The sequence below is a fragment of the Parasteatoda tepidariorum genome, chromosome 4 (assembly GCF_043381705.1).
Source record: "Parasteatoda tepidariorum isolate YZ-2023 chromosome 4, CAS_Ptep_4.0, whole genome shotgun sequence".
Classification (NCBI taxonomy): Eukaryota; Metazoa; Arthropoda; class Arachnida; order Araneae; family Theridiidae; genus Parasteatoda; species Parasteatoda tepidariorum.
Window position 1 is genome coordinate 76505573 of NC_092207.1, and position 14973 is coordinate 76520545.

At 31.9% G+C, this 14973-nt stretch overlaps 1 protein-coding gene across 2 annotated transcripts in view; it reads right to left on the reverse strand.

The window, feature by feature from the left end:
- LOC107437989 (uncharacterized) overlaps positions 1–14973 on the reverse strand; it is a 71756-nt gene continuing 56783 nt past the window's right edge. Inside the window, exons 12-18 of one of the 2 annotated variants that reach the window (XM_043041605.2) lie at positions 13953–14018; positions 13603–13680; positions 9503–9592; positions 7929–7994; positions 6738–6761; positions 3887–4006; positions 1867–2321 (exon numbers count right to left, since the gene is read on the reverse strand). In XM_043041605.2, coding sequence (XP_042897539.1) covers positions 2010–2321; positions 3887–4006; positions 6738–6761; positions 7929–7994; positions 9503–9592; positions 13603–13680; positions 13953–14018 — 756 coding nt within the window. In that variant the 3' untranslated portion in view covers positions 1867–2009. Of the gene's footprint in view, positions 2322–3886; positions 4007–6737; positions 6762–7928; positions 7995–9502; positions 9593–13602; positions 13681–13952; positions 14019–14973 lie in introns of both variants that reach the window. The other variant, XM_043041606.2, reaches the window with a different exon arrangement.

Below are 14973 nucleotides of genomic sequence, written 5' to 3' on the forward strand. Positions count from 1 at the left end.
TTAACGGGAAAAATAACAAAACTTTTATTTAAAATGCACAAAATATGAAAACAATGTATTCTTGAATAGAAAATAATGAAATTTAAAGTTACATCACGAAATAACATTCATAATCATACAGTTTCAATACAAATGAAAAAACGAAAAACAAATCAATAAAAATGCACCTTTAACATTCTAATTAAATTATTATGCATCCAACAAGCTTCAAACATATAGGATGTCCTTAAGGAAATAGAAAGTTTTCAAAAATTATATCAGGAAAACAGCTAAAAAACAAAATTCTTGCAGCAAATTTATGGAGTAATTCAGTCAGTGTAATTTGGGATGTGATGTATCCAGTAATTTTGAAGCGTAAAACCTCCCGGTGTTATATAATCTCCGTTCTGAATATACACTTTAAAAATCTTTGTTTACAAATAAAGTCGAAAAAAATAAGGAAGAGACGGACAGAACAAGGTAATTAAGGCTTCTTTTTATTTTGAAGTGCTCAAATTTTTAATCGAATTATAAACTAGCGTTGTAGCACTGAAAATAAAAACTGCTTAAATGTCTAAGTTTTATGTTCGAAGGTGGATTTAAGCGGAACACAAATTTTAACAGCTATAAACAGCTTACTTGTAGCTTTGTCTTCGTAGCATTAATCACGCTCACATAACGTAAAGAGACGTACCATCTAAACTGAACGCGAGCACGCGCAGTTCCTTCAAATCTTACGTAATACGGAAGCTAACGTAAAAGTTCAAAATCTCCTTTTAATTAAAGTTTGACCACATATGCATAAAACAACTAAAGACCTTATTATTAATATTCCAGAGTAGTTTTTTATATTTCAAAACAATAGTTTCATATTATTAAACAAAAAAATTAATTAATTTGTTAAGATAATCGTAATCTTAACTATTTCTGAAGTAATTAACATTTACTGCGGTTTTTTATAGCAAAATAAAAGTAAATGTTTTTAGGTTGTTGTCATATTTCCTAATATAGAAGGTTGCGGATTTTAATTATAATTATTTAATTTTATTCAAACACTAAATTACACCTTAATTTGATGGTAAAAGAGAGTCTTAAAGGTTTAATTGAAGAACTGGAGGAGGAAATCTCTTAGTGACATTTCATAGTATTTGAGTAAATTAGCTTTATGTGTTGATTATGTCTGGCCCTTATTTCTTGTCCGCAATCAATTCCAAATTATTGAAATCTGTGACCCTCACTAAAAAGATTGGTGGCAAAGTTTGCAGTCTTAGCGTCTTAATTTGCCTTCAAAAGAGAGGTTTTCAAAGGCTACTCGTCAATCACTTATTCAGATGGAATCCTTATTCGATTCCGAAAACATTCATAGAATGTCACTTATTACCATCTTGTACTGTTATGTGCGGAGTAAAAAAAAAATTTCTAAATAAATTAATGTTGTGTACTCAAAATAAAATCCCCCATCCCGAGATGTCATTTATAACCCTCTTTTATAACTATATAACATTTGTAACTTATAACTTATTTAATTAACGCAATAAGTATTACTGTGTTAATTAAAGAATCACTTATAATCTTCTTCTACTAAACTCTTTAATTAACACAATAGGTATTATTGTGTTCATTGAAGAATCACTTAGAACCTTCATCTACTAAGTTCTTCACTTGACACATCAAGAAGGCCAATTAGAAGATTCTTCTATTAAACTCTTTAATTAACCCAATAATATAGCAAGATAATTACTTGCAAAATGATTGATTTAACAAAAAAAAGCCTATTTAGGCATACATATTCATTTTATTGATAATAGTTCTAATTTAAAATGTTTAAAAATGTCAACCGTGATTAGTGACTATTGAAAGACAATACACATTATGATGTCCATCATATTCCAGCTCGAATGATTCACATTTATCTCTTATGGTAAAATGGGTAATGAAGTAATCATGCATATATTTCACTAAATCACTTGTTCAACACATTCTAAACTTCAATATTTAGAGGGTTTAACCTTTTTCTAGTTCCGATTCTCTCAACAAGTAGTCTCTTTTAGAATAACGCATGGGTCTTGCAAGAACCTGCTGATTCGTCTTCGTGTCGGTGAACTTGGAGTAGAAAGAGCAGCAGGTTCTTCGGGTACAGGTGTAACGACAAATCGTGGTTTTTGTGCAGGCCAAAGAGTGTAAGGATTGTTAGTATTCATTAAAGACTGGCGAAGAACAGCCACACTGTTTCTTGAGGAGGATGGTCTTTGTACGCGTGGACTTACTGAGAGGGTTTTTGGCCGCCTCAGTTCCACATCCTGCAGTTCTGGATCAAGCTTTAATTTGTCTTCTGGTTTGTCCTGAAAACGTAATAAAATTAAATAATATTTTAGAATTTTCAGAATTTCTTTCGATTAGATTTTAAAATATAAAATCAAATGCAATGGGAATTGAAATATTTTCTGCAATGGAAATTGAAGATATAGTTTGACTTCAAAAAAGGCTTCAAAACTCTTCAGAATATAATTGAAAATGCTTAGGCAATATGAAGTAATGAGCCACAATAACTCTTTTCAAATAGCTCTTTTGGTAGAATACGAAACACCACTCTTTCATGTCGTCTGAATATATTGCAGTATATATTGAGATCATGGGTTAGAGTCCCCTTGCCGTAAGCCAAACCGAGGGAGGCTTTCGTCACCATGTAATGCCAATGCGAGTTAGTTCCATCAAAAAGTCCTCCACGAAGACAAATTTCTCCCCATACATGACTCAGGAGTTCCCTTGTCTTCTGGATTGTGTTCAAAATTACAAGGCTACGGAGTTGCCTTGTAATTTTGAAGCAAAAAATGGCAAAAATAACCACGGATTGCAGGGAATTCTGGTGAATAATAATGGTTACTTCAAACGCAGAAGTGAACTATGGGTAAAAAGAAGAATGGTGGAAAATTAACTAATCAACTTATCTACTTCTGCAATTCCGCTAATCAGTAAATCTGTTTGAAACCTTAAAACGAGCCTTAACTTTTACTTGCAATTTGACATCTAAAATATATTATAAATGACCACAGATTACAAAGAATCAGTCGACTAATAGCGATGGCAACAAATGCAAAAATTAACTAGAGGTGAAAAGAGAAAAAGGGTGGAAAATGAACTAATTAATTTGACTGATTCCGCAATTCAAATGATCAACTGTTTATGCACCTAAAATGGATGTTTATCTTTTCTCTCTATCCGTAGGAGGACGGTACTTATATAGCAAAAATAATCACTGATTATACAGAATTCTAGTGAGTAATAATGGCTATTTTAAATACAAAAACGAACTATGGATGAAAGGAAAAATGGTAGAAAATTAACTGATCAACTCATCTGCATCCGCAATTCATCAAATCAGTTAATATGTTTACACTCTTAAAACGAGTCTTACTTTTACATGCAATTCAGCTTCTAAAATAGATTAAAAATAACCACAGATTACATGGAATTCTAATAACGATGGCAACAAATACTATAATTAACTAGAGGTGAAAAGAGAAATGGTGGAAAATAAACTAATTAATTTGACTGATTCCGCAATTCAAATGATCAACTGTTTATGCACTTAAAATGGATGTTTATCTTTTCTCATTATCCGCGGGAGGACGGTACTTAAGTGATAAAAATAACCACGGATTATGTGGAATTCAGGTGATTATTAACTGCCGCTTCAAATACGGGAATGAACTAGTGGTGGAAGAAAAAGTAGTAGAGGGTTTACTGATAATCTTAACCGAATAAAGGTTTTACCTTTATTCGGAATTATTGATAGAGCAATGATTAAAATATGGAGTAAAAAGCTATTAATATTTTTTAAAAAAATAGCAACCATGATATGAAACAACAGCTTTTAATGAACTATTGCAAAATGAAAATTAGATACCTCAGTAGGATGTAATGTTTGAGCCCATGTTCCTCTGCGCCTTCTTTGATCTCCGTTTGCCACGACTGGGACAGAGAGGTTTGGAGATGTAGTCATCACACTTATTCGTTTACTTATGGGCTAAAAAAGTAAAGAAAAGATTACAATTTGAAGCTTCTCAAACCAAATATTCTAAGCTACACTACACTTGAAAATAATTGTTTCAACGTTGAACCATATTATTAGTGTCGTGAACTGAAACATGGTGCGGTGATGCTGAAACCATAATAAGGTGTCCAATTGTACGATATTTTTACTCTTGTTGAACCTTAGAATTGCTTCTTGATATTTAAGAAAGAATAATTTGTAGGATAATATGGTTCAATTTGATATTTTTTAGGCTGTAGCAAATTTAAACAATATAACGATATATTACAAAATTTCTGACAATTTACTCTAATATTTAAAATTGTATGCGCAACATTTTAATGCTGTTTCATAGATAAAGATTATTTTTCATTAATATTTTTTTTAAAATTTTGAAACTAATTTGATAAAATAATAGGTATTAGAACAGTGTATTCACTTTTTAGAAAAATTCTCAAATTTCAAACTTCGCGAAATCCAGCGTATCATTTTATATTTTCCTAATTATCTCCAACAATTATTGTAAGATATTTATTGCAGATAAATAAAAATAAAGCAATCTTTCAGCAAGCCACATTTATCTTATCAGGCTATGTATAAGTTCGATGCCTGAAAAAGACAATTTCCCTTGGTTTATTTTCCATTGTTTAAATATACTCTCTCCAAAATTGATTCAAATATGAATCAAAATATAGTTCAAATATGCTTCAATAGTAAACAATAATGTGTGTAATTGAATTTAAGTTTTGTTTAAGATGAATCTTAATATCGTGTATTTAAATATGTATACGTGTTTCGTGTATATTTTTGATTGAAATAACGTCATTGAAAAAAGGAACGCAGATAAATGTGACGACCATTTTGGTGATCTTGGCGACTTAGTAGATATTTTGGCGACAAAAGCCTTGTTCCCCTTCCCAAAGTTTCGAGGCTTTGTATGCATTCGGAATCGATATATCGGAAAATTCACTAGAAGGTTGGTAACCTTTATTCCAATGAAACAGAATGTGACGGACCATTTTAATTTTAATATATGAATCAAGCACTTTTTATTTATTTATTATCACTCAGTTTAATCTAAAGGCCAGAAAAACACTCAAATTTATTGCGCAGTTGCATCAGCAAATTGAAACAGTATTATGATTCCCTTGACCCTATTATAACTATAGTTTCAGGGAAATTCTTGTAATGTTATGAAGATTAGACCGCATATCTCTTGCAACTTATTAATAAAATCAAAAAGCTATAATCATTAAATTCAAGTAAAATACTTTAAACAAGTTACTCACAAAACTATATTTTTTGAAGAAAAAATCTGGGAAAAATACTTTTAATTAATAGAAATAAAAGACTTTTATAAAGGAGTCAAGCAAAGGTTTATTCAGTTTTAAGTATTGTAAATTTATGTTTTTAAATTTCAAAAATATATTTGCTTTAGTAAGGGAAAATTTGTTGTTATATACAGTAAGAAATAATTAATAGAAATTCATGCAATTATTGATGAAAGAGCTTCCTGAAAAATGTCTAGTGTAGGCATTGCATCCAATTGTTAAAATAACTATTTTCTTTTAATTGAGAGTACAAATTTCGAAAAAACTATTAGGCTAATTGTATGAAACGCAATTGATTACGAAACACAACTAGAACTAAAAATTTTGATTTATAAACCAGGAACGAACCCAGTTAATCTGATTGAAGAGTGAGCATACTATTTTGAACTATCTCGTTATATAGTGGAAACGGTTTTGAAATCAGATAAAAAAAAGTTAGAAAACTCCCTGGAATTATTGTAATTACACCTGAATGAAGGAATAGTTGCGTCAAGTATTCACGTATCTAATATCACGTGACATCACTAAATATCACGCGATTTGGTGAAGTCAAAATAATAATCGTTCAAAAATAACAAAATGTTACAGAAGAATTTCTGAATTGTCAAAAAGAGAAACATTAGTTTTGAGAGTATTATTTTTAAAAATTTACGCCACTTAAAGGTATAAAGGTGATAACTAAGAAAAAAAAGCATTTTTGCAACAGATCATTGTAGTCAGAGGGTCATGGAGGTTAAGGCTCTTTTATTCCGTGTTTAAATGCTATAAGCATTGCGCACAAGCAGCCTTTACTTCCTAGATCAGCTGGTATATATTGATCTGAAACTGGGTATGCAGCAAGCTGGCACTGAGGACCGAACCCCATTCCTTCACAACGACAAGGCTTAGAAGGAATAACTAGATGGGGGAAATAGTCATATCAGAAAAAATAGACTTAAAATTATTGTTATTTCCTGATAAGTTATTATATTAGTTCAAAATATTAATCGCTGTTTGTTTTTGAGTGATTAATTAGCCACAGTTAGTTAATTACCAAATATATAATAAAGAAAAGTAATTATTAATAAGCAATGCAAGTTAGTCCAATTTTTAAGCAACGAGTTCTTTAGTTAGTTTTTAAAATCCTATAGTTTACTCTGAAATAAATTTTTCTTATCAGGAATTTTAGATTTTTATGTAAAGTAGATTATGTTTAAGTGTTGGGAAAATAAAAAGATTTCTTGCGATTTAGTAGAATTCTTTGCATTTTATATCTTTACATTTACTGTAATACAATACGCAACCTACTATTTGGTAATTCCATTATTGTAAAAAATTATAAATTTAAAAATAAGCAAAACTTAGCTGTAGTAATAACTTTTAAAAGTTACAATTTGTTTCAAAGATCATCTTACCATAAAGAGTGCAGCACTGATTTTCTGAAAAAAGAACATTTGGGCTTTGAAATATATAACTGAAAATGTGCATTTAGAAATAAAATGTTTCGATGAGATGGTATAGATTGTTTCGACGTGGAAGTAAATGGCTTCGATAGCTGATGTTTAAAGAAACACAAACTTTAAAACTGATAAACAAAGATATGATAGACCCAGTCATGCAAGGCAATAGTGAAATTCGAAGTGGTAACAGTTTTAAAAACGAAAACAGTGATAAACATGCATAACATGCACAGGCATGCAACTGAAATACAAGAAAGTTTAAACATGTGATGTAAAAATGATAAAAATAACAAAAATAACGCACATATAACAATAATTAGAAAACTACATTTAGGTTCATTAGTCAATGTACGTAAAATTTGAGAAAAATTGGCTTTTTTAGTCTTTGGACATTCAGTTTTAGTAAGAATTTGGTAAAAAAAAAATAATCGAGAAGCATCTTTAGAGAGCTTTTCTTTCGAAAGTAAATTTAAAAATCTAAGGTAAACACACTAAATGATGCGAACATTTTACATGATTCTTTTAGTGGTTTATAGATTCCACCAATTAAAAGATTACGATGCCAAAACAATGAAAAAGTATAATTTTTATTTCTGATTGCCAATGTATAAACTTTAAAATTACATTATGAAATTCACTAAATGCCAGTCATAAACTTAAGCATGTCAAATATGGCGCACATGTAGCTTTCATCAATTTTCTATCTATAAAAAAAAACATGTTTTTCGCGACTAAGCATTTATTTTTTTATCGTAAAACCTTCATGCGACGTTCAGATCACGTTGAAATGTGCAATCGTATCTATTATAAATGACTAGGCACATTAAAGATCAGATACATTTTTAATGATTCGCGACTCTTGGCGCTAAAGCCATGATTTTCGTCGCTGCGTAGTTAACAATAATATAAAAATAAAAAAAACTGAATACACCATCTTTTAAGCTGAGCTTAAAGTAAAATGCTAATTTGAAAGATAATTAAAGGTTAATTTTCTTTCACATTAAATGTTGAAAGAGCTTAAATGTTAATTTGAAAGATAAAGTTGTTTAACTGCACAATCACGAGATTCATATTCATCCAAAGACATTGGGCCAGTCTATAGTAATGTTCTAACAGATCTTGAAATTACTTCACAATAACACTTACTCTAGGATCTGCAGAAGTGCTTACAGATCTAGCAACGGTTTGAAAAACTTCATCAGTTTCAACATCCTGCAAAAATAAAACGAAGATTTAAATAAAAATATAGTTAAAAATAAATTTTTTTAATCAAAAAAGTAATCAAATTCAAGAAGAAAATTATATTTAAGGTTATTTTTATCTGAGTGAAAAATTTTCAAACCAAATGTAATGAATAGGGTTTAATAAAATCTATAGATGGCGCTAGCTGCTTGTGAGCAGTAAAAAAACTATGCTCATTTTGTGAGCCGCTGTCATTGAGAGAGTAGGCAAAGATGACGGAACGTGACTATCATGATCTGCATTGGACAGCTTGCATCTAATGGAAGATGCAGTGAAATTTATATTCACACGGTGACATGGGGAAATAAAATCCCCTCGCAGATTATAGAGTGATTGGAAAATGAGATACATAGAGAAAGCGTGGGGGCACAGGCGACAGAGCACTCGTCTCTTAATGAGGTTCCCGGGTTCAAATCTCAGCTATGGCTTGCGAATACGAATCTCGTAACTGGATCGCACCAACCACAGTAATGACAAAAAATATCCTCAGTTAGAAGAATCATGGGTTAGAGTCCCCTTGGTGTCAGGCTAACCCCTGAAGATTTTCGCAATTTGCCTCTTCATGTAACGCAAATGCGTAAAAGTCCTCCACTAAGGTAAATTTCTCCCAATACTTGATCCAGGAGTTCTCTTGTCTTCTGGATTGGGTTCAAAATTATAAGGGTATGGAGTTAATATTGGTAGTCATAAACTGAGAATTGGGTGGGCTGCTCAATGACAACTATAAAATAATATCGTATGAAATAGCAAACAAATGTGGAAGCCGTGGCGGTTTTGTTCATGGCGATGAGGTGATCTGGCCCCGTCTAACAACGTCTTGTCTAACAAGATTAAAGAGGAGATCAGATGCCAACCTTTTCATCCTTTTGTGTGATAGCATGCAATTATCAATATGTGACCCAAAAATACTCTTGCAGAATGTTTTACCGAGTGCTTCCATCTCTCTTTGTCTTAATTGTAAAATTAGGTTGACATGGCCATGACTTTAATGCAATTGATGTAAGATGCACAAATTAGAAAAAAAGGAATACCATGAATAACTTTTTTATCTAGTAATCAGATCTTCACATACTAGGATTCAATTTCCATGTTTTAAGGGATGACCACAAACAAGCTAATTAACCAGTGAATTCTATTAAATATTTTAAGCTACAAAATCAGACACAAAAAAGCTCCTTGTCTGAATAAACATACCCTTTTGGATTCCTTAGTTTCAAAATATCAGGCCACAAACTGGGAAAAATGGTCCCAATAGTTCGATCAAGAGAGCGATCCAAAGTTGAATCTTTAATGTTAATTTAAATTTTTGCATATTTCACCAGATTTCGATGACTTTCTTAGTAAACTGAAAAATTTGTGAGAACAATTATGAAATTCTTTTATTCAAAGACGAGTAAATGAGCTGACCAGTAAAGGGGCCTGGCGAGTAAAATGAGCATGGGGAGTTATCCCCTCCTAATATCCATTTCTGTACTAACCTCCATAATGTCTTTTAAAGTTTCCATCCTTGTCATAGCTGCTTCAGCGTCGTCACTCAGAAGAGCATCAGGCTCTAAGCCATTGAGAGTCTGTTTTTGAAGTAAATACAAAAACGAAATATAAATATGTGTTATTTACAGAAAATATGCCAATTTTTTTAAAAATATTCTGCATAGTTAATTGAAATGAATTAAAGTCGCCATTTACGTGCACTTCCAAACAAAATGTGACATCACCATTTTGTATAATTGCTTTTTAATATTTTAAATGTAGATCTAAACACGAGTAGTACTAAAATATATCTATGCTATTATTACGTGATGAACTAATTTATTTAGGAGAAATAAGACTTTAGTAAGTTTCCTTCAGAATTATTAAGTTTTATTATTGTTACCCTGTGAATGCTAAAGTGCCTCATTCATGCAGAAACAGGAATATATGTATAAAAGAAATCTAAGGAGAATTATACCCTAAGATAAATAATTATCTACGAAGAATAATATGCCCAGAATTTCCTTATTTATTCTGTAGCTAATTAATAGTTTTGAATATTTTTTATTTCATTTTATTCATTGGTATGCATTTAATTATAATTAGTAACGCAATTTTAAATTTAAATTGCAAGTATTTTTAAAGCTTTTTACCCATTAGCAAAATGGATCTCGGTTTGGATTTCATGGCGTCCTTACACTTTTCAACTACAATAATCAGGAGTAATAGTAAACAGTGCGCATGCGTCGTCGTTGCTATGGTGACCGCTGCTATTTTATAATGTTTTTGGAATTCTTTTTTCACTTTTAATTTTGTTATGCTATAAAAACGTTGATGAGTTTATTTTTGAGATATGGGACCAGAGAGATCTCATAAATACTTCTTGAGTTGCGAATAAAAGAGAATTTCATCATTTGAACTATATTTTTGTCTTTATTGTTTTAATTAAGAATCAGAAATTCTAACCTACAGCTCAAACTGGATCGTTTTCAATACTAATTCAGGAGAATATCCCAAATTAAAGAGGATCTAAACTGACTAACATGGTCCCAAAAATTAGAGTTGAAGCAAGAAAAAAACGATGCCAAGGCCTAAACTTACGGAGACTGAAAAAGCCAAAACCAAAGAACGTAGACGGGAATACCTTAAGCGTTGCATAAAAACGGGAAAATGAAAGGATTCCGTTCACAAACACAAGCATGAAGCCCGTCTCTGACAAAAGAACCAAAGTGGTTGAGAGAATTGAACCCTACCGATGAGCGAATGGTGGCTCACCGAACCACTTTCATGCAAATACGAGAACTGAGTATTCATCACCAGTTAGGGATAAAAGGATCAATTGTCAAGGTATCTAATGACTTGCACTAGACCGCAAATTGTCTTCCACGCAATATTAAATTATTCATTCACTATTCATGTAAAATTGAAAAAAGCCTGTGAATCCGAAACGGGTGTATGATGCCGCTTGCAATCTCCATCAGATACCATTGTACCAATCCGAAAAAAGTTAATACTGATCTCGATTGACTGCTCAATGTCTGTTCACTCATCAACACAGAATGTGTTCACAAAGAATGAGTTTACACAGAATGCGTCTGAGCTGCATTCAAATATGTCTGCGAAATTACCTACCGAGCAGTTCAGGATGAACAGTTAAAGATGTCCAAGATGAAAACACAATAAATCTGCTTTTCCAAAAAATATTAGACAACAACCATTTTTAAAAATTAATTTCTTTACTACAAGCTTTAAAAATATTTATTAACTTGTTATTGTGTTGTTGTTACTTGTGTCACTTACTAATACCATCAAGTCTGCTTGAAACCCAGCGAAAGGCAGAGGGTGCCTTTCTTGTTTTTTACGTGGTGCTGTCTATGGCCAAGAATATTTACAAAGGAACCCGATCATACTCCATTCATTCATCCACAGATCGTAATTTTGAACTGAACCAGAGAATGATCAATCTCCAATTCAGCACCTCCTGAAGTATGATTTGCTATGGAAACATGGGGGGCTTCGTGAACCGACAGATTTAATGTGCACCAGTCACCATTTACTTCACGGGTAGTCTTCGACCGGAGGGGATCAAACTCACTTACTCATGGGCCCAACGCTCTACCAACCAGGCTATCTCGGCAATATTGATTAACTGAAAATATAGTAATCGAAAGAAAAATCCTAATTTTTGATAACTTTAATAAAATTAATGAATAAAGACACGTCAATGAATAAAATGAAACAAAAAATATTCAGGCATTTTAATTTAGTAGCTTAAATGAGAAAATCTGAGATATAAGTTTGCATAGATGAAAGGAAATCCCTCATCTGTCAGAAGGAGACCCTTAGAACAGAAATATTTAATGAGAAATCAAACGTTTAATGCTTTAAGGTCATAGTTATTTATGAACTTATTTTGTTAGCTCTCTTATTAAACTTGGAATATAAATTCTACGTATTAATTTAATATCTTCATTTTAATAATAAAATTGAGGCGTGAGTTAATTAAGAAAGAACAGATTCCTCTTACATTTATTTATAATACAGAATACCCGTTTATGTCTGTATTCACTCTTTAAACTTCCTGAAGACCGCAGCTTTATTTGTAAGAATAGTATTTAGTAACACTTAAGTGTCTATATACAGGGTCTTTATAATTAAAGTTCCACTTTGGAATGGCTATAAAAATAAAACTGCCCGACCAAATGTCATCAAACTTGTTAAATGTCTATAAAAGGTTATGGGATTTTAGTTCCCGCAAAAAAAAAAAAAAAAANGTGAGATCCTGTCCTGTCTCAAAAATTGGAAAAAAAAAAAAAAGTTTAAAAATTGACCACTAGTGGTGAATGGCGCTGTATGCAATAAGGTTAAAAGAAATAACAGGTGCAACAGATAACAAACCTGTGGCTTGAAATTTTGCCATCATTTTCCGTAGACCTTGCTGTGTCATTGGACCTCGGCGTTTTCCTCTTACAGTACGGAACTTTTGTAAAGCCCTCCGTTCATTGCTGTCGCATTCATAGTAACATTTCACGAGTAAAGCACGGTCTTGCATGGTAACAGACATTATCGACTCAGAACACTGACAGCTCAGACAAGGCGCCTCACTTTTATAACTGCAAAGTCACATGACGTGTAAAACAAATTTGCATATTTCGCATTTGTTTAACACTATTGCATACAGCGCCATTCTCGGCTGGTGGTGAATTTTTGAACGATTTTTTTTTTCTTTTTTTTTTTTTTGCGGAAACTAAAATCCCATGACCTCTTATAGACATTTACCAAGTTTGATGACATTTGGTCAGGTAGTTATATTTTTATAGCCATTTCAAAGTGGAACTTTAATTATTAAGACCCTGTACTATAAGATAAAACTGTCACTTCGCTACCTAGTTTAAAAACTGCAGGCGTCTTATCACCAAAATGATATGAGACAGAGGTAAAAAGAGAAGAAAACTTATTAGTTAACTTTTTCACCTAATACAATTTTTCAGATAAAAACGTTAACTTCAAATTTTTCCAACAGAGGGCTCTGTGACTCACAGCCACCGATCTTAGAAACCTCTGTATAAATAAAACTCAGCGGTTCGTCAGTTTAGTGAATGGTTAGAGCGCTCATTGGATACGCTATAAAAAATGAAACTTGAAAAATTGATTTTGACTAAATCTGAAATTATGCATTAGTTTTTTTTTCTTTGACAAGATAATTTACAATAGGTTGAACTATTTTTGTATTATAGCAAATCAAAAGTTTTTTTTTTTTTTACTAAATTATTGCATTTACTAAAATTTTCTTTAAAATCAGTAAAATAAAGAAAAATAATAAAATAATAAAAAGTAATAATATAAAAAATGATTAATTTCTGCATAAATTTTAATAGCTAAAATTGATTCAAAGTACAACGCTCTCCCCTATACACACATTATATAAGATTATTATTTTAATAAATAGTTAAATAAAAAAGAACATTTAGTTATAAAAAATAAAGTTACTTAAAAAGTTTGAGTTCTAAAATGTCTTGGCGAAGTTAATTTAAAGACAAAAATTCAAGCATGTGTTAGCTAATGTATAACTAATCTGTTACAATAATATTTCTTCATAATTTCTTACCGCCCATTCAGCCAAAAATTGTTTTCCAAGTTCGTCTGCTTCGGATGCTGGCATTGAGGTATTGTAATCTCGAGCTATCTATTAAGAAAAAAAGAATATTTCAAAAATCTCACATAATTTATTTCTTAAACCATTATAATCTCAATGGTTATCAAGCTTAAATTGTCAAAAAGTGTGAATTTAAAATTATAAGATAACAGATAAAAAAGAATTTTCTATGGGGAAAAAATGGTAATTATTTAAGTCAACAATAAAGGATCATTTTTCTTTTATCTAAATTAGTTTTAGTTTCACAAATATAAAAAATATCCTTTTATACCATTACAATTACGCCACTAACATGTAATCACCTTTATGTCTTCTTTCCAAAATCTTGAAGTTCTTGCTATACTTGTTCTTGGAGCTACTTCTTTAATCTGTCAAGAAAATAAAAATTAAAAGGATATTAAAAGGTCTAGTTTAAAGCGTCTAGTTCTAAAAGTTAGTATTTGAATCAGCCTGCGCGTGATGACATTCCACCAGTTTTTGATAGGTGCCCATGGGAAATTACTTTTCTGGTGTCCATTAAGGCTAAAGTAACAGCTGGCAGTGAGGAAGATCATATTGTCGAATTCGTCCCAAAAGTGTTCGATGTAATTTTAATTGAGACTCTGAGAAAACCGTTTTTGAACAACCATCGCTTAGCTAGTGTCTATGTGCGAATGGAGCAGTTATCTGCTGGAAGAAAAATGGGCCTACCTTAAATATTATTGTGGGGAGAGTAGATATTGGCAATGTCAACCTTCATCTATGAAAAGGTACCCCACCATACAATCGAGCTAACACGTCTTATATACTAGTGAATTAAACTTATATTTTTGTAGTGGTAGATACAATACAGTACTCCCCCACCAGAATTATATTTGTGATAGAATTCGATGAGCGAATACCACTAGTTGATTCATTGCTGTTTTGGAAGAATCCGGAAGAGCTGCATTAAGATTACCGTACTTTTTTGTGTGCTGATCGTGAGAGCTGTATTAAGTTCACGGTTACGTGGCCGCTCCTGTATTACCTTTAGCAGTCGAGTGTACACATTGCGCGTGATCGAGACTGAGAAGCAACAGCGTGAGGAGGACAATGTCGCAGTCACAAGTAGAAAGTCAACTGTTCCACGTGGCCCATCCATCAAAGTAGGCGTGTACAAATCGTAGTGGGCGTTTCTGCCAAGGTAGGCGTGTTCACATCACGTCCGAGTCACCAATGTGGGGAGAGTAGATATCGACAATGTCAACCTTCATCTATGAAAAGATACCCCACCATAGAGTCGAGTTAACACGTCTTATATACTAGTGAATTGAACTTATACTTTTTGTAGTGGTATACACTACA